The 23,873-nt window shown below is 43.9% G+C and overlaps 2 protein-coding genes across 2 annotated transcripts in view; one reads left to right on the top strand and one right to left on the bottom strand.

Moving 5' to 3' along the window:
* eif3s10 (eukaryotic translation initiation factor 3, subunit 10 (theta)) overlaps window positions 1-7,039 on the top strand; it is a 44,135-nt gene extending 37,096 nt beyond the window's left edge. The window contains exon 22 of the mRNA XM_080205851.1: window positions 6,049-7,039. Within this exon, the coding sequence (XP_080061977.1) occupies window positions 6,049-6,248 (200 nt within the window). The 3' untranslated portion in view covers window positions 6,249-7,039. The remainder of the gene's footprint in view (window positions 1-6,048) is intronic.
* A 7,626-nt stretch (window positions 7,040-14,665) lies between these two features.
* Window positions 14,666-16,242, bottom strand: LOC145354227 (nanos homolog 1-like). Its single transcript, XM_080205307.1, has one exon. It carries the CDS (start codon window positions 16,011-16,013, stop codon window positions 15,231-15,233), a length of 783 nt encoding a protein of 260 aa, XP_080061433.1. The 5' UTR covers window positions 16,014-16,242; the 3' UTR covers window positions 14,666-15,230.
* Between the last annotated feature and the right edge of the window lie 7,631 nt (window positions 16,243-23,873).

Here is a 23,873-nt window from a genome sequence, read left to right as displayed (position 1 = left end):
AAATGTCTAGAGGTGCAGAGATTAAGGGCCCGGGTGAGGCAGCTGGAACTGAGGCTGGAGGATATGTTTTTAGTTAGGGAAAATGAGGAAATAATGGATAGGGACAGTAACACTGAGCAGATACCAGGACCTAGGAGGAGAGACGGATGGGTCACAGTTAGGAAGAGCAAAAAGAAAAGGAGTCGTGGCACTAGGACCGCCCCAGAGGAATTATCCCGGAATATCAAGGGTGGGGTGACAGCTGGGGTAGAGAAGGCAAGGGAGGGAGATCAGAATACCTCGGAGGAAGGGAAGAGTGCAGGGTGTGAGATAGTGGTGGGGGATGGGAGAGTCAAAGGGATTGACAGGCGGTTCTGTGGGCAAAAGCGGGACTCCAGGATGGTAGTCTGCCTCCCTGGGGCAGGGGTACAGGATGTTTCAGAAAGGGTAGAGGGAATTTTGAAGGGTGGAGGGACCAAGTCTGATGTGATAGTGCACATAGGAGAGAAGGATGTAGGAACAAAGTGCAGGGGGGACATACGTAGGCAGTTCAGGGAGTTGGGGGCTAGGCTGAAATGTAGGGCCTCCAGGGTGGCGTTCTCTGGGCTGCTGCCGGTGCCTGGGGCTAGCAGGGCTAGAAATAATGAGATACTCCAACTCAATGCGTGGTTGAAGGATTGGTGTAGGGCAGAGGGTTTTAGATTCGTAGACCATTGGGAAGTCTTTATGAAAGAGGGGCAAATATATAAGAGGGATGGGGTACAGTTAACTGGGAAGGGTGTGAATATCTTAGCTGGAAGGTTAGCTGGAGTGTTTCGGCAGGGTTTAAACTAATATGGAGGGGGGGTGGGGATGTGGACGGAACTGGGATTGGGGATAGGGTAAGCCCAGAGGGTAGGAAGAAGGATCGAATTGTTTCTGAGTGTCTTCGGTGCATGTGTTTCAATGCTAGGAGTGTGACTGGCAAAACAGATGAACTGAAGGCAATAATGTTCGAAAGGAAGTTGGAAGTGGTGGCGGTGACAGAGACTTGGTTGAAGGAAGGGCAGGACTGGCAGTTGAATGTTCCCGGGTATAAGTGCTTCAGGCATGATAGGGGAGGGTCACAGAGAGGTGGGGGAGTGGCGTTGTTAGTTAAGGATTGCATCATAGCAGTGCAGAGGGAGGGAGGAATAGAGGATATAGGAATCGAGTCGCTATGGGTGGAGTTGAGGAATAGGAAGGGAGATGTTACTATGTTGGGTGTGTACTACAGACCGCCCAACAGCCTGAGGGCTGTGGAAGAAGGGATAAGTAGGGACATTCTAGATAAGTGCAGGAAGAATAGGGTGGTGGTAGTGGGAGATTTTAATCTCCCCGGGGTAGACTGGAAGGTGCCGAGATCAGAGGGTGCTGACGGGGAGGAATTTGTACAGTGTGTAATGGAAGGATCCCTGGAGCAGTATGTGGATAGCCCGACCAGGGAGGGGGCTATACTGGACTTGGTTCTGGGGAATGAGCCTGGGCAGGTGGTTGACGTTGAAGTAGGAGAGCAGGTGGCTAACAGTGACCACAACTCTGTCTGGTTTAAGATATTAATGGATAAAGATGAAGCCTGTCCTAAGGGGAGGGTGTTAAACTGGGGGAGGGCTAGATACAACCGGATTAGGCAGGATCTTAAAGATACGGACTGGGGTAAGCTGCTTGATGGCAGGTCGACGCTGGGTATGTGGGAGTCTCTCAAGGGAAAACTAAAATCTTTGCAGGAAAGGCACGTGCCGGTCAAGAGGAAGGATGGGAAGGGTAGGATTAGAGAGCCGTGGGTAACTAGGGATATTGAGGACCTGGTCAGGAGGAAGAGGGAGGCGTACATTAGATCTAGGCATTTGAGGACAGAGATAGCGTTAGAGGAATACAGAGAATGTAGGAGAGAACTTAAAAGGGGCATCAGAAAGGCAAAAAGGGGCCATGAAATGGCTTTGGCGGGTAGGATTAAAGAAAATCCTAAGGCATTTTACTCCTATGTTAGAAATAAAAGGATGGTTAGAGGGAAGATTGGCCCTCTCAGGGACAGAGGAGGGGAACTATGCTTGGAGCCTGGGGGAATGGGGGAGATCCTGAATGAATACTTTGCGTCGGTATTCACGCAGGAGAGGGGCCTGATGTCTGGTGCTGTGCTTGAGGAGTTTGAGGATCCGTTGAGGGATATAGTCATCACGAGGGAAGAAGTGTTGGGACTCTTAGATAGTATAAAGACGGATAAATCTCCAGGGCCTGATGGCATCTATCCCAGGCTGTTAAGGGAGGTGAGGGATGAAATTGCTGGGCCTCTGACGCAAATCTTTGTCTCTTCTTTGGACACAGGTGAGGTCCCAGAGGATTGGCGCATTGCAAATGTAGTACCGTTGTTTAAGAAGGGTCAGCGGGATAACCCAGGGAATTATAGGCCGGTGAGCTTGACTTCAGTTATAGGCAAGCTAATGGAGAGGATCCTCAAGGATAGGATGTATGAACATCTGGAGCGCTGCAATCTGATCAGGGATACGCAGCATGGCTTCGTTACAGGGAGGTCGTGCCTTACGAATCTAGTGGAATTTTTTGAAGAGGTGACAAAAACGGTTGACGAAGGACAAGCCGTTGATGTTGTCTATATGGATTTCAGTAAGGCGTTTGACAAGGTCCCTCATGGTAGGCTGATAGAAAAGGTGAAGGCTCATGGGATACAAGGCCAGGTATGTAGATGGGTGGAGAACTGGCTTGGGAGGAGGAGACAGCGAGTAGTAGTGGAAGGCTCCTTTTCCAATTGGAGGCCTGTCACCAGTGGTGTGCCGCAGGGCTCGGTACTTGGACCTCTTCTATTTGTGGTATATATTAATGACTTGGAAGAGGGGGTAGGTGGTGTGATCAGCAAATTTGCTGATGACACCAAGATGGTTGGATTGGCGGGTACTGAGGAGCAGTGCCTGGCAATGCAACAGGACATAGACAGGCTGGTAGATTGGGCAGATAGATGGCAAATGGAATTTAATCCGGAGAAATGCGAGGTGATGCACTTTGGCCGGAATAATGTGGAGGGGAGTTATACGATAAAAGGTAGAACTATCCGGAGTATAGATACGCAGAGAGACCTGGGGGTGCAAGTGCATAAGTCCCTGAAGGTGTCGGTACAGGTGCAGAATGTGATGAGGAAAGCGTATGGTATGTTAGCCTTCATAGGAAGAGGTATAGAATATAAGAGTAGGAGTTTGATGTTGCAGTTGTATAGAACGTTGGTTAGGCCTCACTTGGAGTACTGTGTCCAGTTCTGGTCGCCGTACTACCGGAAGGATGTAGAGATCCTGGAGAGAGTGCAGAGGAGATTTACCAGGATGTTGCCTGGTATGGAAGGGCTGTCTTACGAGGAAAGATTGGATGAACTTGGGCTGTTTTCCCTTGAGAGACGTCGGCTGAGGGGGGATCTAATAGAGGTTTATAAGATTATGAAGGGGATAGATAGAGTAAATGGTGGTAAGCTTTTTCCGCTACTAGAAATGGATAGAACGAGGGGTCACGGGCTTAGGGTGAGGGGGGCTAGGTATAAGACAAATATTAGAGGGCAGTTTTTCACGCAAAGGGTAGTGGGGGTGTGGAATGCACTGCCGAGTAAGGTGGTGGAAGCAGGCACGCTAGGGTTGTTTAAGAGTCACTTGGACAGCCATATGAGCGGGCTACATATAGGGGGATATAGTAGGCCTTACTGAACATTGTAGGCTTGGGAATACATTTTGCCTCAGGAATGTTAGTCTTTGCCTGTTTAATAATGAATTTTTTTGTCTCCACAGGCATTTAAGTCCAGCAAGGGGCATGCAGGCGGCAGGTTGTAGTGGGCTGCTCTTGGATGTTGCTTCGGGAGTTGCCTATTGCTTCATGTCGTTAGTGTGCTTAAACTGGACCATCTCGAGGGCAACATGACAGCTCAGAGACTATCTCTGTTGCTGTGCGGACACATGGATTTGGGCCTGTGTCTGTGGGAGTTTGCACGTTCTCCCCGTGGTTGCGTGGGTTTCCTCCGGGTGCTCCGGTTTCCTCCCACATCCCCCAAAGATGTGCTTTTAGGCTGATTGATTGGGTACTAAAATTGTCCCTAAATTGGACCTCCCTGATCCTCGCACGTTAGACGTAGACTAAAATCATGAATAGGTCACTGAGATAGTAGGACGGCGGCGTGGGCTCGTTGGGCCGAAGGGCCTGTTTCCCGTGCTGTGTTGTTCTTTGTTTTTGTTATCCAAGTTGTAATCTGTTTTCTGCGCTCAATTTCCCCTGCAAATTCTGGATTTCAGTAAGTTTGTCAAATACATTGACAATTGACCATGTGGTTGCCCAAAGCTTGGGGAAATCCTGTAATGTCTAGTTGCCACTATGGAGGGAAGAGTTGATGTTTCAGGTCAGTGATATTTCATCAAAACACCGTTCTGGTGAGCTACTAATCTCTTCAGATTATCAACCTGAAAGGTTAACTTGTTTCTTCCACCACAGTTGCTGCTACCTGAGTATTTGCAGCATTTTCTGTCTTTATTTCAGATTTCCAGTATCTGCTGTGTTTTGCTTCTGCAATATCTAATTTCAGTTTGTACACAGGTTTATGACATTCAAAAAGCTTTTGAAAGAGCCAATACAGATATGATGGGCCAAGTGACCACCTGTGTTGTAAAATGTTATGATTCTAAGACTTTCGTGCCTATAATGAAATGAGTGGAACAATGTAAGTTGAGGAGAGCTAGTCATATTTTTGATCTCTCGAGAGGCTGTATCCAGCTTATTTGATAAAAATACATTTGTATTTTTATCAAATGCAAATTCATTATCTTTGACCTGACCATATTCAGCTGCTTCATCAATGGGATTCTTTTATAAGGTCAGAAGTCAAGATGTTCAAATTCAATCCCCTTCATAGCTCCTCGGACGAGGAAGTTGTTTGTGCCTGCATGCGTGCAAAATCTGATCAGCATTCTGGCTTGAGTAGATAAATAGCAAGTACATAAGAACATAAGAACGTAAGAAATAGGAGCAGGAGTAGGCCATCTAGCCCTTCGAGCCTGCCCCGCCATTCAATAAGATCATGGCTGATCTGTCGTGGCTCAGTTCCACTTTCCCGCCCTCTCCCCATAACCCTTAATCCCCTCTCTTATCAAGAACCCATCAACCCGCTTCTTAAAAATATTTAGCGAGGCAGCCTCCACCACTTCAACGGGCAGAGAATTCCAGAGATTCACCACCCTTTGAGTGAAGAAGTTCCTCCTCAACTCCGTTCTAAACCGCCTCCCCTTTATCTTGAGGCTGTGCCCCCTAGTCCTACTGTCTTTTTTGAGCGGGAAGAGTCTCTCCACCTCTACCCTATCCATCCCATTCATCATCTTATACGTCTCAATGAGATCTCCCCTCATTCTTCTAAACTCTAGTAAGATTCACAACACGCAAATGCCAGGCAATGAAAGAAGCAAACTCCCACCTGATTAAAATCCATGGAGGAGAGAACTTGTATTTTTGTATTTTGAGAAATTGATGTGAAATAGCAAGCTTGAGTGCAGCGCTCTGAAAAAGATACTGAGAAAAGTAAGGGTGACTGGTTCAGCAATTGTAGTGTTTGGGTGCTAAATTTGAATTTGAAAAGCCTGAAAACTGGGAAGGAAGTGAAAACTGAAACAAAAAAGACTAGATGTACGAGACTTGATGTTCTACAAACATGTCATTATAGGATGTGTGGGGTTGTGTATCATCTATTAAATAGTAGAAAAAAGGTTAAGGCACTAGAGAAAGATCAGACATTGGGAGTGGCATTGCCCATTAAATAGGTTAAATCTGTCCATTGGTGTTGAGGGACTTAGCATTAAGAATACATATATTCTACAGAAACTGCAAAAGGCACCATTTTTGTTGGTGAGAGGTGCAGGTGCAGTAAGCATATGCTGTTTTGTTGAAGCAAACCTATCCCAATCTTTATAGATTTTTTGGGAAGATAACTTTGATTCAATTCCGTAATTCTAATTTGCAGGAATGTAGATTCTAAGTCTTGTTTTTAAATCATTGGTATAAAATTGAATTGGTTTACAGGTGTGTGGCGGCGTGGTGGCGAGGATCGACACGGTGAAGGCCAGGGCAACCAAAATGCGCAGGACACTCCCCTGAAAGGTCCACCACTTAAGGACAGTGATCAAGAAAAATCAGCCTGGAGAACTGACAAGGATAAAGAGGCACCTCGTCGTACCAAAAATGTAATTGATGAAGAAGGCTGGACTACTGTTCGCCGCTAAATTTACTTTCATGCCCAATTTATCAAGACCAACTAGCCGAATTCTTTTGAATCTGAATAACAGTAACTTCATGGCAAACTCTTAAATTTTTTTGAAACTAACCAGTAAAATTGACATTTGTCAAACTGTACGCATGTACCTATTTTAGTACAGCAAATTTAATACAAGTCGATCATGCAGCTAAAATAATAGAAGCCTGCTAAATGAAACACCTGTTGCATGTCAAAACCTTGCCTTTACTCTGTCAACATTTCACTTGATGGTCTAAACATGACAGCTGCCTACCTTGAATTTTCAAGATTTCCCAGTTTTCTTAAGTTACAGCAACTTTGATAGTAAATGGAACACAATTAGCGTCTAGGTGCAGCAGTGATGTGAAAATGAAATATACACCAGCCTACTCTTCAAATCTCATCAGCTAATTTGGATAAAAGTAGCCTAGCTGTTTGATGTAGACACGATAAAGGCTTTTATTATCCAACTATTTGGTATCGGTACATGTATTTGCCAGTATGTCTGCTACCTTCACATAATACATTGTCGATTATTGTGTGAGCGTATTTTTAAAGTCGCATACTCATTATTTAAACCTTTGCAGTTCGGAGTTTTTTTTGGTCAGGTTTGCAACCCTTTTCTGATTTGGATTATTAACTTGATTCGGACCTGATTTTCTTCCAATCTTTAGAATAAAGGTTTTCCTCACCAGATCGGTCTTTGTGGTAATGATTGTGTTACATATTGGCAAGTCAGTTCAAGAACAAGAAACAGTCAAATAAAAAAACTTCAATGAATAGCTGTCTGTTTTGTTCATTTGGAAAACAGCATCAATATTGTAAGTCAACAACATTTGGTTTGTTCCTCTCTTATATAGATGATTTGGAGGAGGGGACTGAGTGTAGGGTGTCAATTTGCTGATGACACAAAGATAAGTGGAAAAGCAAATTGTGCAGAGGGTGTGGAAAGTCTGCAGAGGGATCTAGATAGGCTAAGCGAGTGGGTGAGGACCTGGCACATGGAGTACAATGTTAGCAAGTGTGAGGTTATCCACTTTGGCAAGAATAATAGTAGGAGGGACTACTATTTAAAGGGCGAAAAGCTGCAGCATGCTACGGTGCAGAGGGACGTGGGGGTCCTTGTGCATGAGTCGCAAAAACCCAGCCTGCAGGTGCAGCAGGTGATCAGGAAGGCAAATGGGATGCTGGCCTTTATAGCGAGGGGGATAGAATATAAAAGCAGGGAGGTCTTGCAACTGTACAGGGCACTGGTGAGGCCACAGCTGGAGTACTGTTTGCAGTTTTGGTCGCCGCACTTGCGCAAGGATATTTTGGCCTTGGAGGGAGTGCAGAGGAGGTTTACTAGGCTGATACTGGAGATGAGGGAGTTGAACTATGAAGAGAGGCTGAATAGACTGGGTTTGTACTCGGAATTTAGAAGGATGAGGGGGCATCTTACAGAGACATATAAGATAATGAAGGGGATGGATAGGGCAGAGGTAGAGAGATTCTTCCCGCTCAAAGGACAGCAGGACTAGAGGGCACAGCGTCAAGATAAGGGGGGGGGGGGGGTGCAGTTTAGATCAGAGTTGAGGAGGAACTTCTTCACTCAAAGGGTGGTGAATCTCTGGAATTTTCTGCCCGTTGATGTGGTAGAGGCTACCTCGTTAGATCTATTTAAGACACGGGTGGATAGGTTTTTGGTAGGCAAGGGAATTAAGGGTTATGGGGAGAAAGCGGGAAAGTGGAACTGATCCACTTCAGATCAGCCATGATCTTATTGAATGGCGGGGCAGGCTTGAAGGGCTAGGTGGCCTACTCCGGCTTCTATTTCTTATGTTATGGCTGATAGGACTGTGCAGGTACCATTGTATATCCAACCACAAAAATATACTTAGAAACCAATAGTGATTTGTTCCAGTTTGTTTCTTGTGGCAGATGTCTAGTTTGCTCATTTCCACAAAACAGCCTAAGATTGGAAACTTGGAAGATGAGTCCTGGCTAAGCTAGTTCAAAAATATCAAAATAATTGAAGTTAACTAAATTCTCAGAACTGCTTAATGATGGAAATAAACTAATTCCATCAGATGTTTTAGTATTTTCTTCATAACTCACTGGCATGTGAGTTATGAAGAAAATACCATTCAAATATAATTATTAAACTGCTGCTGCATGTTACTCCCATAGGGAAAAAATGGAATGTGCTCATTTTAAAGTTTTCTTTTTCACTCCAGTTTTACTATTTCATTAGCAACTTGTAGCTGAGGGGCCTGAGTTGGTGCTGATTTTTTTGCATCGTTTCGAAGGGCTGTGAATGTGCAAGCCACTCTTCGCTGCTATACCTCCTGTTTCTGAATTGGTTAATTTGCTGAACCTGGCAGGTAATTAGTTATGATGTGGAGATGCTGGTGTTGAACTTGGGTAAGCACTGTAAGAAGTCTCACAACACCAAGTTAAAGTCCAAGAGATTTATTTGGCAGCATAAGTGAGTGAGGAGTTGTGTTTACAAACAGGGCATATACAGATACAAACTCAATTTACAAGATAATGGTTGGAATGAGAGTCTTTACAGGTAATCAAGTCATTATGGTACAATGTAAGTGGAAAGAGGGCCAAGCACAGATTAAAGAGATGTGTATTGTTTCCAGCCAGGACAGTTAGTGAGATTTTGCAAGCCCAGGCAAGTCATGGGGATTACAGATAGTGTGACATGAACCCAAGATCCCGGTTGAGGCTGTCCTCATGTGCGGAACTTGACTACCAGTTTCTGCTCAGTGATTCTGCGTTGTCATGTGTTGTGAAGGCTGCCTTGGAGAATGCTTACCTAAAGATCGGAGGCTGAATGCCTGTGACTGCTGAAGTGTTCCCTGACTGGAAGGGAACACTGCTACCTGGTGATTTGTTGAATAGTGTTCATTCATTCGTTGTTGAAGCATCTGCATGGCCTCCCCAATATATCATGCCTCGGGACATCCTTTCCTCCAGCATATCAGGTAGACAAAGTTGGTGGAATTGCAAGAATATGTACCATGTACCTGATGGATGGTGTTCTCATGTGAGATGATGGCATTTGTGTCGATGATCCAGTAATTAGTTGTCATAAGTGAGGAGTGCATGTGAATTAATCAGATTTTTTCTCCCTTAAAGTCTGTTCTGAGCTGTTCCCAAACTTATCAACAAAAACCAGAGAAGCTGAGAAAAGACCATAAATGAGATGAAATTATGAATTCCTATGATGGAAAGCAATATTGCAATATCTGTTCATGCTACCAGCAGAGGGGGTAGTGACACTGGTAACTGGAAGCTACAGTATAGAAATTTGGGCTGGTTTTAGATACAGCTGGTAAAGCAAGAAAGACTGCTTTCAGGTATTAAATGTATCAAAAGGAATTTGTGAAATGAAGTGTTTTTGAATAGCAACCAAATATTTTGTCTTAAAATTATATCCTGTCATCATAGCTTAGAACAGTGCTGTTACTGGATTGATCTAGAGAACGTAAATCAAATTCTCAAACTGACATGATTTAAAGTCTTTTTTACAAAAAAAAAATCTGGAAATAAAAAGCAGGCACCACGGAAAGTAACATGCAGCTGTCAGATTGTCTTTGTCTTTGAGGGAATAATATCTTTATGGCCTAGCAAACTAGCATTGTACCAAACTGCTGAAAGGAATAGAAATAAGAACGACAGACCTCATGCACGGAAGCTTGCTTTTTATTTATCAGCCGATGGATTGTTAAAACTAGCTCTTAAAATTTGGAGGAAGCACTAAAGCCATCAAAGGTGCAGAATCAGCTGCTGGTTTTTGAAGGCTGATCATCTCGATCATTGTATGAAGGAGTACAGAAAACCAAACTAAATTGCAGAAAGTGTAGAAAAGATTTGAGGATGCTACTGGGACTTGATGGTTTGAGTTATAAGGAGAGACTGGATAGACTGGGCCTTTTTTCCCTGGAGTGTAGGAGTGATCTCATAGAGGTCTATAAAATGAGAGGGGCATAGATGAGGCAGATGGTCAACATCCTTCTGCTAAGGTAGGGCAGTCTGAAGCTAGAGGGCATAGGTTTAAGGTAAGAGTGGAGAGATACAAAAAGGGCCCAGAGGAGCAATTTTTTCTCATGGTAGTGAGTGTCTGGAATGAGCTGCCAGAGGTAGTGGTAGAGATGGGTATAATCTTGGCTTGTAAAAAGCATTTAAGACAGTTACATTGGTAAGTTAGGCATAGAGGGCTATGGGCAGCATAGACAAGTTGGGCTGAACAGCTGTTTCCAGGCTGTAAACCTTTGATTCTGTGCCTTTGGCCCAACCATCTTCACCTATTTCATTGTGGGCTTGATGATGATTACACAACCCTTCACAGTACCTTACTCACTAAAGCAGTCTGTATCCATATGCAGTGAGACCAGGATAACATTCAAGTTTGGGCTTGTAAGTGGCAAATATCATTTGTGCCACAACTGTCAGGTAATGACCATCTCCATTAAGAGAAAATATAACCATATACAGTTGATATTGGGGATTCAGTGATATTCATGCCATTCTTGGGGTTTTTTTTCCCATTGACCAGAAACTGAACTGTGCTAGCCAATATAAATACAGCTACAACAGCAGGTCATAGATTGAGAATTCTGTGGAGAGTAACTCAATTCCTACCTTTCCAAAATCTTTTCACTGTTGACAAAAACTAAGCCAGGTGTGTAATGGAATAGTCTTCACTTGCCTGGATAAATGTCTATGGTACCATATCCCATGAAAACAAAATGTTATGTTTCATTGTTCATCGAGTGGTCTGGCAATACCACCACTGACCATGCTAGCTGAGGGGATGGTAGTACCATCACTTATGCAAAGAAATTAACTATTAAACTGAGCAGTGAGAGCTCTCACTACTACTTTGTTATGGCTCCACTGGAATTGCTTAGCTCCAGCCCTCATTAGTCATGTCTTAAATGTTACTACAAACTAGAATTCTAAAGGTATAGATAAGAGTGATATTAAAGTGTTTGCATAAAACTTAATGGGCAAGGGGTTTAAAAACTCCAAGCTAGTATTGCATCTACCATAAAAAGGTCAAAAATCTCAGCCCCAGGCTATCATTGTAGAAATTCCTCAGGGCAGTTCATGCCTCCAACAAGTGATAATTAACAGTTGTGCTATACCAATGTCAGGCTATTACCATGCTGTTACAATCACTGAAATACCCATCAAGATCACTGAAGTTACCACTGATCTGAACTAGACTAGTTGCATAAAAAAGACACTCATGTGATGATGGCAAATGGCTTTTATTATCTATCCTTCCCCCTTGAGAGGGTGGTGGTGGGCACCTTCTTGAAATGCTGCAGTCCATTTGATGTAGAGTTCATAAAAATGGCAACAATGTGAAAAATTGGTCTGGTGTAATATGGTTAACAGTGACCTTTAATGCTTAAGATTGGAGTTCAAATGAAGCCAAGGTCAGTGAAATGAAATTTATTCACTTCAAGGGTGCTTTTTGAAATGAATTTGCATGGTCTGAACCTATTAACTAGTTGTTCACAATATAAAACTGTCAATTCTCAGAGACCAGAAGGAATTTTGTTTTTAGAGATGCAAATACAAACTGAAGTAGAAAGCACTCTGCTGGTAGTGAGATTGATATTATTTGAGCAGAGATAACCAACTTTGTTTTTATTGAATTTTTGGGGTACAGCCATCACTGGCATTTATTGTCTAGCCCTGCTTATTCCTGAGCAGAAAGGCTACTGCCTTAGACTGCTACAGTCCATATAGTAAAGCACTTCCATGATGGCTTTGGGGAGCAAGTTCTTGAATTATTGAATTGATGGTGATTAAAGGAACAGCAATATCTGTCCAGCTCAGGAGGGTGCATCTAGGTGGAAGGGATGCTGAAGGCTACGGTGCTGCCATGTACCTTGTTACCTTTGGTGATAGAGGTACTGCCAAAGAAGGTCTCAGCAACTTGCTGGATAGCTAAAACTAGATACATGATGGTGTAGGAACCAGATGTTTAAGCTATTGTCAACGTTGCAGACTGCTTTATGCTGGATGGTGTTGAGCATCAGTGTTATAATTACACCCATCCAGGCAAGCAGGGAGTACTTCAATCACACTCCTGATCTGTTTTTCAGTTTTCACACACTGCAATTAAACAAAATAACCAATTCCCAACAAGAGTTCACACAGAGCACCACCACCACAAACATAATAGCTTTAAACAAGCTTAATTTACAAAAAAGAAAATGATATTTATTAGCACTAAAACACAATATCTTGTTGTGCCCACTGGTTTCCAAAGGCCAATGCACCATCATTCCAGGGTCACTAAGGCATGTTCAAAGCTGCTGCTGATGCTTTTGAAGGTCTTTGCAGGAGGAACAAAATAACTTGTGCATCACCATTAATGTTCTTGGGCCACACCAAAAACTTCACAACTAATCGCTTTTGGAATATAGTCACTGCATTGTTGGGAGGAAAACAAATAGGTAATAATGCAGAACAAAACAGAAATAAATAATCAGCTGACCTAATGTAATGTTTTGGAAGAAATATTGGTCAGGATAAATTTTACAACCTCCTGAACAAGACTCAGTTCTGCACTTCTAATAATTTAGTACCTCCTGAGTACTGCACTGGGTTTAAAGTTTATTTATGAGTCACAAGTAGGCTTACATGCACACTGCAATGAAGTTACTGTGAAAACCCCCTGGTTGCTACACTCCACCACCTGTTCAGGTACACTGAATGAGAATTTAGCATGGCCAATACACCCAAGGAGCACATCTTTGGACTACTGTGGGAGAAAACCAGAGGAATCGAATGCAGACATGGGGAGAATGTGTGAACACCACACCGACAGTGACCCAGACCAGGAATCAAATCCAGGTCCCTGGTGCTGTGAAGCAGTAGTGTTAACCACTATGCTGCATGTGAATGCTAACATTGATACTTAAAAGATTTGGGACTGAAAAATGTAGCAGGATCCTTAACATTACTTGTTGAATATTTGACTTCTTTGAAAACTTCAAAAATTGGTTCTAAAATCTCAATTTTTCAAAAGATAGTTAGGATAAGGAAAACCATTCATTCATCTCAATTTATGCATCAAAAACATCCTCAGATCCTCCATTGTTGCATCTCTTGGTTTCTTGAATGTTTCCAAGATTTTCTCTCTATATTCTATCGAGCAGTTATTAACTTATTGGCCACTTTAAAATCGAATTCAATGATCTATTGGCTTTATTGCTTGTTGCACAGGTCAAAAAAGGAAGAATCTCTGAACTTCAGCCGTACTTATTTCAGTCCCTGTCAGAGTAAGTGTTGTCTGTTCCTCCCTCTGCACAGTACTTTATATTCCAGCTGCTCAAAATGCCCCCTTACATATTTTGTCCAATTTATCTGATCTGAACTGCCTCTTCCAAACCCGTTGCATTTCCTAGTTTTATGATCTCGGCGAATTTGACCAGTTTTGCGTTCCTGTATTCAACTCATTGATGTAAATTGGACTTGGTTGTGGTCCCACTGCCCTCATTGAGTTCCGTGGTCAGCACACTTGCCTCGAGTCATGAAGTTCCAGGTTCAAGTACCACCCAGGAGTTAACGCACACAATTAATTCCTGACATTTTGTACCAAAGCAGTTTGTTGGAGGTGCTGCTTTTTAGATGTGGTATTCAGGTGGGATGCAAAAGATCCCACGACCTTGTCTTGGAAGAATAAGGAGTGTTGTCGCTGGTGTCCCGACCCTCAATAACCATCACGCAAATACAAAACGGATTATTTGGTTATCATGTTACTGTATGCAAATTGCCGGCCGCATTTCCTACAACAATTTGACTACAAATCAAAAAATACTTCATTGCCGTTTTGGTGGTTGTAGGGGTGCTATATAAATGGAAATCTGCCTAACTCTTCATCTCCCAAAACTAGAGCTTTTCCAACGATCAGCCCCTGCTCCAATTTACAAAAAACAAAAAGCGCCACATCCATCCAATGTATTTTCTCCAGCAATCGATCATCACAAACCTCGAAATAAAATGAATTCCATTTCACTTAGGGAAGTGGATGGCAGTAATTTAAACCATGCATCCATAGCCAGTGAGATCTCTTAAATCATGATCACAGCAGCGACTCAAATTTGGGGGGGCGGGCGAAACACAGATGTGTAGGCGCTTTTACTAGGATAGCAAGTTCCATTGTAAATAAATCAGTTTCTGGAAATACTGTAAGTAGACGTTGGCTCGGCTACAAACAAAGATCAAATTAAAGTCTGGCCAGCTATGTTTAAGAAGAGTGATCACCAAAACATCAACTACACACAAAACAAGGGTTTATTCCCATTATGGTTAACTGGGATTTAAAAAGTGTACTCCTGTACCTCAACTGTTACCCACAAGAACACTCCACAGCTCAACTGTTGCCCACAAGAAGGCGCTCCAGGTCTGAGTGCTACATTAATACGCCTCTTTCCACACTAGTTCATTGAAAAGCAAAAACACACAATAGCTGCTGCTAAAACTGAAAATTTATTGGCTCCCCGGACTGTTGTTTAAACGCAGTTACTCATTAGTAATCTTTAGATCTGCTTTACATCTCACTTTTTCTTAAAAAATAGCAAACATTAACATTCAGGAAAAAAATCAAAATACATCCTCTACAATATATATCACTGTTAAAGTTTACCTTAAATTTTCCAAAAAACGAAACGCACGTAGTGGATTCGAAAAAACAAAAAAAGATTATGGCGTTCTCTTAATTCCATAAACTATATATTTATATAACTGAGGTAGATTCCTGGGCTATAGATATTCAACCAGCAACATTAGATTGTAAACAAATTTAGACAAAGAGTGTACATTCAGTCACTATAAAACGTGTATTCCCAGACTCAGTATAATCTCAATAAATGTCCACGTATTTATTATTAGTCTAGGAAGCCTGGAAGGGGTATTGGGCTCACAATGCCTTTTAAGGGTTGGGGGGTTTTCTTCATTAACGGACCCTCTTGCTAACGCAGTTTCTGGTCTTCAGTTTAGGGATAGTGGGCTGCAGCTTGGAGAGTGGGCAGTATTTGATGGTGTGCGCGTTGTCTCCGTTGGCACCGCACAGGGGGCATGTGTAGCGCCTGAGGATGGGGCACAGCACCCGGCCGTCGGGGCTCTTCAGGATGTGGGTGGTGTACAGGGTGACCGACTCGTTGTTGTTCCGGCAGAAGACACAGATCTGCAGCTCTGCCTTGCCCCTGCCGGCTCGCTGCTGAACAGGAGGAGGGGGTGGCGGAGGGTGGTGCTGTTGCTGCTGGTGGTGGTGGTGGTGATAGTGGGCCAGTTGCAGGTGGCTCTTGTTGTCCATCATGATCACATCCAGCCGGTTCCAGTCGCCGGGCTCCCTCTCTCTGTCGGCCCGCTGCTGCAGCTGCAGCTCGCCGCCGCCGCCGCCCCTCGCCACCGCCGCCGAGAAGGGGCTGAAGTCGGCGAAGCCCCCCTCCAGCCCGCTGGCCAGCAGCGCGTCGTGGTGCGAGCACAGCCCCAGCTGCAGCGAGCGGGCCAGGCAAGCCGGCGCGCCGGGCTGCAGCTTCAGCTGGCCGCCCGGGGCCAGTCCGCCCTTGCCCCCCTCGCTCCCAGCCTTGCCCACCAGCGTGCTCAAGCCCAAGTAGTCATTCCACGAGTTGAAGGTGTTCTCGGAAGTTCCGGCGTATCTCTGGCGCAGGTAATCCACCGAGCTGCTGTGCTTCTCCAAGCGAAGCTGGCTGTCTATAGAGCCGAAAGTTTCCATTTCTCATGGATCAGTTTTCCTCCCCCCCTCCTCTCCCCTGTGAAGCTGCCCCCTCCCCTCCTAATTTTGTTGCTTAAAAAGTGTAAATCTTCCCAGTTCTCCTTACGCATCGATGCAACAGGACTTTTCTTTACAGAGCCGATGTACGCACACACGCCCTTTAAATCCAGCTACTTTCCATCCCAGCCAGGTCCCCCCTCCAGCGCCATTCCTCTTCTCTCTGACTCCAGCCAGCCCACCCTCTCTTTGCAAATAGTCACCCACTTCCTCTGGACCCGCCCGCCGCCGCTGCTGGTTGGACGGGCTGTCCAGCAATCGGGGAAGGGGGTTGAGAAGGTCTCCCTTTGATTGGTTTCTGGGCGCTTGTCAATTACAGCCAAAGGTTCCCTCCCTGCCACTCATGAATGGCCGGTGCTCCCCCTTGGCCAGCAGTGAAGTTCTGAACAGCGCACACATACACAGCTATTATTGCTCACTGTCAACCTGGCATCTTGCTCCTGTGCACTTATCCACAGACAACATGCAGGTTAACCTTCATCCCCAGTCTGAAGGGGATTTGGTTTTTTAAAAAGCAAAACTGCAGAGAGAAAAGTATTTAAGAGGTCACCAACAGTTCAGAAATCATTGGTCGTTGATGTTTCATGCAGGGACAGATCTCATTATAGTGTGTTTTTTTTTAATTCCTTATCCTGCAGATTAGCAACTCCAATATCTTTTTTAAAATTTACTTATTATTGTCACAATTAAGCTTACATTAACACTGCAGAAACGTTGGATTGTAAACAAATTTAGACAGACTGTACAGTCAGTCACAATAAAACGTGTATTCCCAGACTTAGTATAGTCTCAATAAATGTTCACAAAGCTACTGTGAATACCCCCTCGTTGACACACTCTGGCGCCTGTTCGGGTAGACTGAGGGAGAATTTAGCGTGGCCAATGCACCTAACGGGCAGCACGTCTTTCAGACTGTGGGAGGAAACCAGAACACCTGGAGGAAACCCATGCACGTACAGCGAGAACTTGCAGAATCGCACAGACAGTGATCCAACCTGGATCCCTGAAGCTGTGAGGTAGCAATGCTAACCACCATGCCACCCCAATTCTCATTACAGTATGATTTTTTTGGTGATTCCTGGGTTACTTGTCCTACAGATTAGTAACTCCACTATCTTCACTTTATTACCACTTTGAGATGTACAGTGCTGAACTCCACACTATAGGAAGGATGTGAATGCATTGATGAGAGACAGTGCAGAAGAGGTTTGCAAGAATATTTTTAGGGATGAGAAACTTCAGTGATGAGGATAGATTGGAGAGGTTGGGACTTCTCAGAGAGAACAGGCTAAGAGGAGATTTGGTAAAGATGTTCAAAATTATAAGGGGATTGGACAGGGTGAATAGGGAGAAACCATTCCCCTTTGTAAAAGAATCGAGGACAAGAGGGCACAGATTTAAGGTGTTTTGCAAAAGAAGCAAATGTGATGTGAGGAAAAAGAACTTTTTCACACAGTGAGTGGTTCGGGTCTGAAATGCGTTGCCTGGAAGTGTGGTGGAGGCAGGTTCAATTAAGGAATTCAAGGGGGAATTAGGTAATTATTTGAATAGAAACAATGTGCAGGGGAACCGTGCTAAGTCTTAATGCTCATTTGAACATCATTGGAACAGAGAAGACTGAGAGGCGACCAGATTGAGGTATTCAAGATTAGAAGCGGAATGGACAGGGTGGATCGGTAGCAGCTGTTCCCCTTAGTTCAAGGGTCAGTTACAAAGGAACAAAAGTTTAAAAGTGAGGGGTGGGAGGTTTAGAGGAGATTTGAGGAAAATCATTTTTACTCAGAGGGTGGTGATGGTCTGGAACGCCTGGGAGGGTGGTGGAGGTGGGATGCCTCACATCCTTTAAAAAATACCTGGATGAATACTTGGCACAGCATAACATTCAAGGCTATGGGCCAAGTGCCGGCAATTGGGATTAGGTGGGCAGGTCAGGGTCTTTCATGCGTCAGTGCAGACTTGATGGGCTGAAGGGCCTCTTCTGCACTGTAGGATTCTGCGATTCATTTGGAGAGCCAATGCAGACATGATGGTCCAAATGGCTTCCTTCTGCAGCCGTAACAATTCTGTTATTTTGAATAGCTGGATGGGCTGAGATCCACAGTATATTGGTCAGATCGGGTTAATTTATTGGTTATAAAGGGGGAGGGGGAAAACATGACTAAAAACACTCAATGGGTTGAGAATTTCTGAGGTATGACAATTATTCTGAGAAATTATTAATGTTAGAAATTGTACAACCAGAATTGGTGAACAAACTGGGGAGGGCGTGGTACGATGAGATTTCTTTTTTCTTGAGAACAAGTTATGTTCTGAAAGTATTGTTTGAAAAGGTGCTGTACACGGATTCAACTGTAACTTTCAAAAGGGGATTGGTTAGATATTCTTAAAAGGAAATGTGATGCAGAGCTTTGGGGAAAGAGCAGGGGAGTTGGGCTAATTTGATCGCTCTATCAGAGAGCTAGCACAGGCAAGATGGATCTAGTGGCCTCCTACTATGATTCTACATAGAATTTTATTTAGAATCATAGAATCCCTGCAGTACAGAAGGAGGCCATTCGATCCATCAGGTCTGCACCGATAACAATCCCACCCGGACTGTATATTTAGCTTGCCAGATGCTAAGGTCAATTTAGCATGGCCAATCAACCTAACTGTCGTATCTTTGGACTGTGGGAGGAAACCAGACAACTTACTTCTTTATTATTAATCGCATTTGAGACTATAATAAGAATAGTTATAGAGTCATAAGGGGCGATTTTGAGCCCTTACTCTCCATCTGCGGAAATGGTGGTGCGCGCTCAAAATCGGGAGAGCATGATTCACGCCGGTGAGTTTCTAAGTTGCAGTCTTACCGGCTGTTTGCCAGTGGAGTGGTGTGAAACACGCCACAGGACCTCAGGAACTTCTCTGGAACTTCCCCATTCACTGGATAGTCAGCGTGATGTTACGGCTGCTGCCATTTCCAGCAGGTTCACCTCAATGTGAACCTGTCTTGGGGGGGTCTGCCCAGGGGTGTAAGGGTGAGTATTGCTCCCAGGGGAGAAGGAATGGCTGGGAAGTGGCCTGGCAATGTCCCCTGGCACTGTCCCTTGGCACAGATTGTCACTGCCAGGCTGGCATCACACCCAAGCCAACGTGGTAGTGCCAGCTTGGCACTCCAGCCACTGCCGGAGGCTAACCCCAGTTGGAGCAGCATGGAGGAGAGGGAGGGAGGATTCATTCAGATTTTTTGTGGGCTGGGAGCAGAGGGAATCAAATTGTGTGGGTGCCGAGCTCAGCAGTGGGACCGTGGGGGAGAGGGGGGATGCGGAAGCACAGTGATTCGGGGGAAGAGGAGATTGGATGGGAGAAGGTCTGGATGATTGGGGTGGTGATAGAGAAGGGCCGATTCCAATCAGGGCTGAGGACAGGAGCAACTAAGGATTCCGTAGTGGTCTCAGGAGGGGAGGGGCGAGAGAGGTTTACTCAGGTTCTGATTGGGATGCCTTTAAAGAATTCTGTGCAGCCAGGCTTTGCCAGGGTGTTTAGGCTCCACCCCTAGTACAGTGGCATGAAACACACCCCCTTGATTTTTCTCTGGCAGACTGTCATAAAATCTGGAGAGGAAACCAACTGGCTTCTCTGAAGAGAAACATGTCGGTTTTCTCGACGGAAACAGCACTCTGTTATTTTTTGCTAAGATTCCTAGAGGTACACAGCCCAGAGAAAGGCCTTTTGGCCCATCGTGTCTGCACTGGTTGGAAACAAACCATCCGAACACTCTCTTCAATGTGGAACTTCAATGTTTTATTTGAGTTCTTATTTAATAATTTGATTGGTTTTGTAAGATGACAAGTAATTGTGACATTATGTGAATGAACTTAATCAGATAAATCATTAAATTGGAACATAGCATTTGAAGCAATCCAGCCTTTCTAGGGGCAGACCGATAACCATGGTCATAGCCTACACTGGCCTTTTACTGCTGCATTTGCAAATAATATTGAGACATTTCTTGGTCAGTTTATATTTTGTTTGGAACACAAATTTGCATTTGAATTTGGGTGTTTTTTTTATTCATTCATGGGACATGGGCATTGCTTGCTGGCCAGTATTTATTGCCCATCCCTAGTTGCCAGAGGGCAGATGAGAGTCAACTACATTGCTGAGCCTCTGGAGTCACGTGTAGGCCAGGCCAGGTAAGGATGGCAGATTTCCCTCCCTAAAGGGCATTGGTGAACCAAATGAATTTTTCCAACAATCAACAATGGTTCCATGGTCAAAGCAGATCCTTAATTCTAGATATTTTCTTTTTATTGAATTCAAATTCCATGGCCATGGCGGGGATTTGATACTGGGTCCCCAGAGCATTAGTTGAGTTTCTGGATTAATAGTCTAGCGATAATACCACTCGGCCATCACCTCCCTGTTTTAAGACATGAAACGTGATTTCTAATACCATTGAGTATAACTGCATATGTTATCACTAGAAACCTCTCTTTCTTCTTATGCTGGCAGTGAAATACACAATCTTTACCACCATCTGTTTTTAGAAAATACAAATCCAGCAAAAATAGTTTGGGAGAGAGATGTTGATTAAACTCCTAACTGAGAATGAAGGAACATCCAACAGTGCATGAAACACTGATGTGCCAGAAAAACAAATTAAAATTAACTTCTGACCATGTCACACCTGCTTCCATCTGTACAAAAAGAACTCCAGAGTTCCAGTGTGAAGTCATAATGATAGAAGAGGCACAATTGTTAAAATTTACAGACAGAAATCAAACCCACCTTGAAAAAGATGCTGACCAGGTCAAAAGAAATTCAACACAATAACTGATGGCTTAAAGGTAAACTAACAGTGGGCCATTCCCTAGTGATCCTGCCCACATTCAGATATGAACAAGCTGCTGGATTTTGAAGCTTAATTGCATTCGATAACTCAGGAAGCTTTTGTCAGATGCCTTATTCGCCAAAATGTTACCGCATCCGTGTGGTTTTAGAATTGTAGAATCCCTACAGAGCAGGAGGAGGCCAGTTGGCCCATAGAGTCTGCACCAACCATACTCCACCCAGACCCTATTCCCATAACTCCACGTATTTACCCTGCTAATCCCCTAAAACTAAGGGGCAATTTAACATGGCCAATTAACCTAATGGGCACATTTTTGGACTGTGGGAGGAAATCCGGAGCACCCGGAGGAAACCCATGCAGACACGGGGAGATTGTGCAAATTCCACTCAGACAGTGACCTGGGTCCCTGGTGCTGTGAGGCAGCAGTGCCACCATTCTTAAGGTTACAAAATCAATGCTCAGAGTGTATTGGGCACGTCTAAATCGATTCCTTGCAGCTCCAAAAACCAAAATCAAATAGAATCCAAGTCATGGATTGGGATTTTCCAGCCACGCTCACCCCTAGACTGGAAAATCCTGCCTGAGGTCAATGGACCTTTGCATGGTCTGTGTCCTGCCCGCTACGATTCCCTTGGCAGACGGGATGGAAAAATTCTGCCCGTGGTCTCCACAAGAGAGACATGGGAGATCCAAGTTGACAAGAAAAGGCATTGCACCTGATCTTGGTTTTCATCTGATGCTCAATGTAACCAAAAAGATGGAGAGTCGCACCTCTTCCAGGTGATCATGGTTTCAATCAGCCATCCTGCAGTCTTTCACCCAGCCTATTTGAGTTAAATCACTGCCAATAAATGAGTACCAGTACCGAATAATTGGGCCAACAGGTCTGTTTCTGTGCTGGATATTCTAAGTAATTCTATGCATGCATCAATGCTCATTGGTAGTGTTTAATTCTCTTTCAAAGAAATACATTAAAGGAGGGCAGCGTAAAGGTATGTTTTGAGGATTGTAATTTTCTTGACTCGAGAATTTTGCTTCCTCTGTGCATCGTTATATCAACAATTCAAACACGCCAGCATATCTTCCTTCATCACAAGCTGTACATTGATTCTACATAATATATGCAGGAATTTGCAAAGAAAATTAAAATTCAAAACTAAGAAAATGATGTGTTTCATAATATAATATGTTACTTGTACCAATACTTAATGTAATTACAACTTTAGCTTGATATTATATGTATACATATATATAGATACGCACATATATTTAAATAAATCATGACCTTTTTTTCTTTTTCTATGCAAATGAAATGGAAACCCAACAGTAGAATACCTATAAATGAAGAGGTTTACAATTTTCAACATAGCGATCAGTAGTTCTCCTGTAGAAGAATCCCCTTTTCACCTGTGAGACTTTGGATCAAATTCAGCCCTTGACTGATGAATTTAAAATATTCTCCTTTTCTCTGATTATAATGAATACTTTTGGGCAATTATCTGTCCAGTTGTTAATGAGCAGGATTTTACTGTACAAAGCTGTCCATAACTTGTTAAATTGACTGACTTACTATGGCTGTAAGCGTGGTTGGAGTGGAAAATGAAAATGACAACGCTAGTTTAATTATCCTGTCCTATTCTGAGATTGGGAATGGGACAAAGTATGAATGTAGAGCAGGGGGAGTAAGGAGACCTTACTTTTCATTTTCATACATGCTATGACTGATGTACTGATGATAACTTGACTGTGTTTGAAAATATGAAATTGACACAAAATGAAATTATAGCTAAAAATGGCAGGTGAAGAGTTAACAATCAGGAGTACTTGATACTGATGTGACCTGCTGATGTAGCTCCAATGCAATGTCACATGACCAAGACTGCGATCTGGTGGAAAGCAGTGTTACAACCTTGTGGAGATACTGAGATGTACATAGATCTGTAAAGGTAAAGTTGCCACTGACCCAGATGATCATAGACTGCTCTCTCCTTTGAGGGGGAGAGCTTAATAGTGTTGATTTAACCTGAGGATTATCACACCTCAGGAGAAGGGCATCTCCAGTCTGCGGGTGCAGCAGGTGATCAAGAAGGCGAATGGAATGTTGGCCTTTATAGCGAGGGGGATAGAATATAAAAGCAGGGAGGTCTTGCTGCAACTGTACAGGGTACTGGTGAGGCCGCAGCTGGAGTACTGTGTGCAGTTTTGGTCGCCACACTTGCGGAAGGATTAATTGGACTTGGAGGGAGTGCAGAGGAGGTTCACTAGGCTGATACCGGAGATGAGGGGATTGGCCTATGAAGAGAGACTAAATAGACTGGGTCTGTACTCGTTGGAGTTTAGAAGGCTGAGGGGGGATCTTATAGAGACGTATAAGATAATGAAGGGGATAGATAGGGTAGAGGTAGAGAGATTCTTCCCGCTTAGAAAGGATAGCAGGACTAGAGGGCACAGCCTCAAGATAAGGGGGGGGCAGTTTAGATCAGAGTTGAGGAGGAACTTCTTCACTCAAAGGGTGGTGAATCTCTGGAATTCTCTGCCCGTTGAAGTATGGAAGCTACCTCGCTGAATATATTCAAGTCATGGGTAGATAGGTTTCTGATAGACAAGGGGATTAAGGGTTATGGAGAGAAAGCGGGAAAGTGGAATTGATCCACTTCAGATCAGCCATGATCTTATTGAATGGCGGGGCAGGCTCGAAGGGCCAGATGGCCTACTCCTGCTCCTATTTCTTATGTTCTTATGCCAAGATTGAGTCTTCACGAATAACCTCAGAGAGTGCGGGAATTGAACCCGTGCAGTTGGTGTCACTCTGCTTCACCAACCAGCAGTCCAGCCAATCAACCACCTAGATAGAACCCATCTACATAGATCTGGATGGAAACAAAAATGAGTTTTATGAATTATAATCTATGATGACTAGGGTTTACGATCTAAAGTTTGTCTTCTACCCTAAGAATTGAGTAGAA

Source organism: Carcharhinus amblyrhynchos, chromosome 17, assembly GCF_965287045.1.
Source record: "Carcharhinus amblyrhynchos chromosome 17, sCarAmb.v2.hapA, whole genome shotgun sequence".
Lineage (NCBI taxonomy): Eukaryota > Metazoa > Chordata > Chondrichthyes > Carcharhiniformes > Carcharhinidae > Carcharhinus > Carcharhinus amblyrhynchos.
This window is presented reverse-complemented; position numbering and strand designations above follow the sequence as displayed.

What these genes read in the sequence shown, in the direction of transcription:
- LOC145354227 (XM_080205307.1), bottom strand. Translation starts at nt 16,013, where the DNA reads ATGGAAACTTTCGGCTCTATAGACAGCCAGCTTCGCTTGGAGAAGCAC.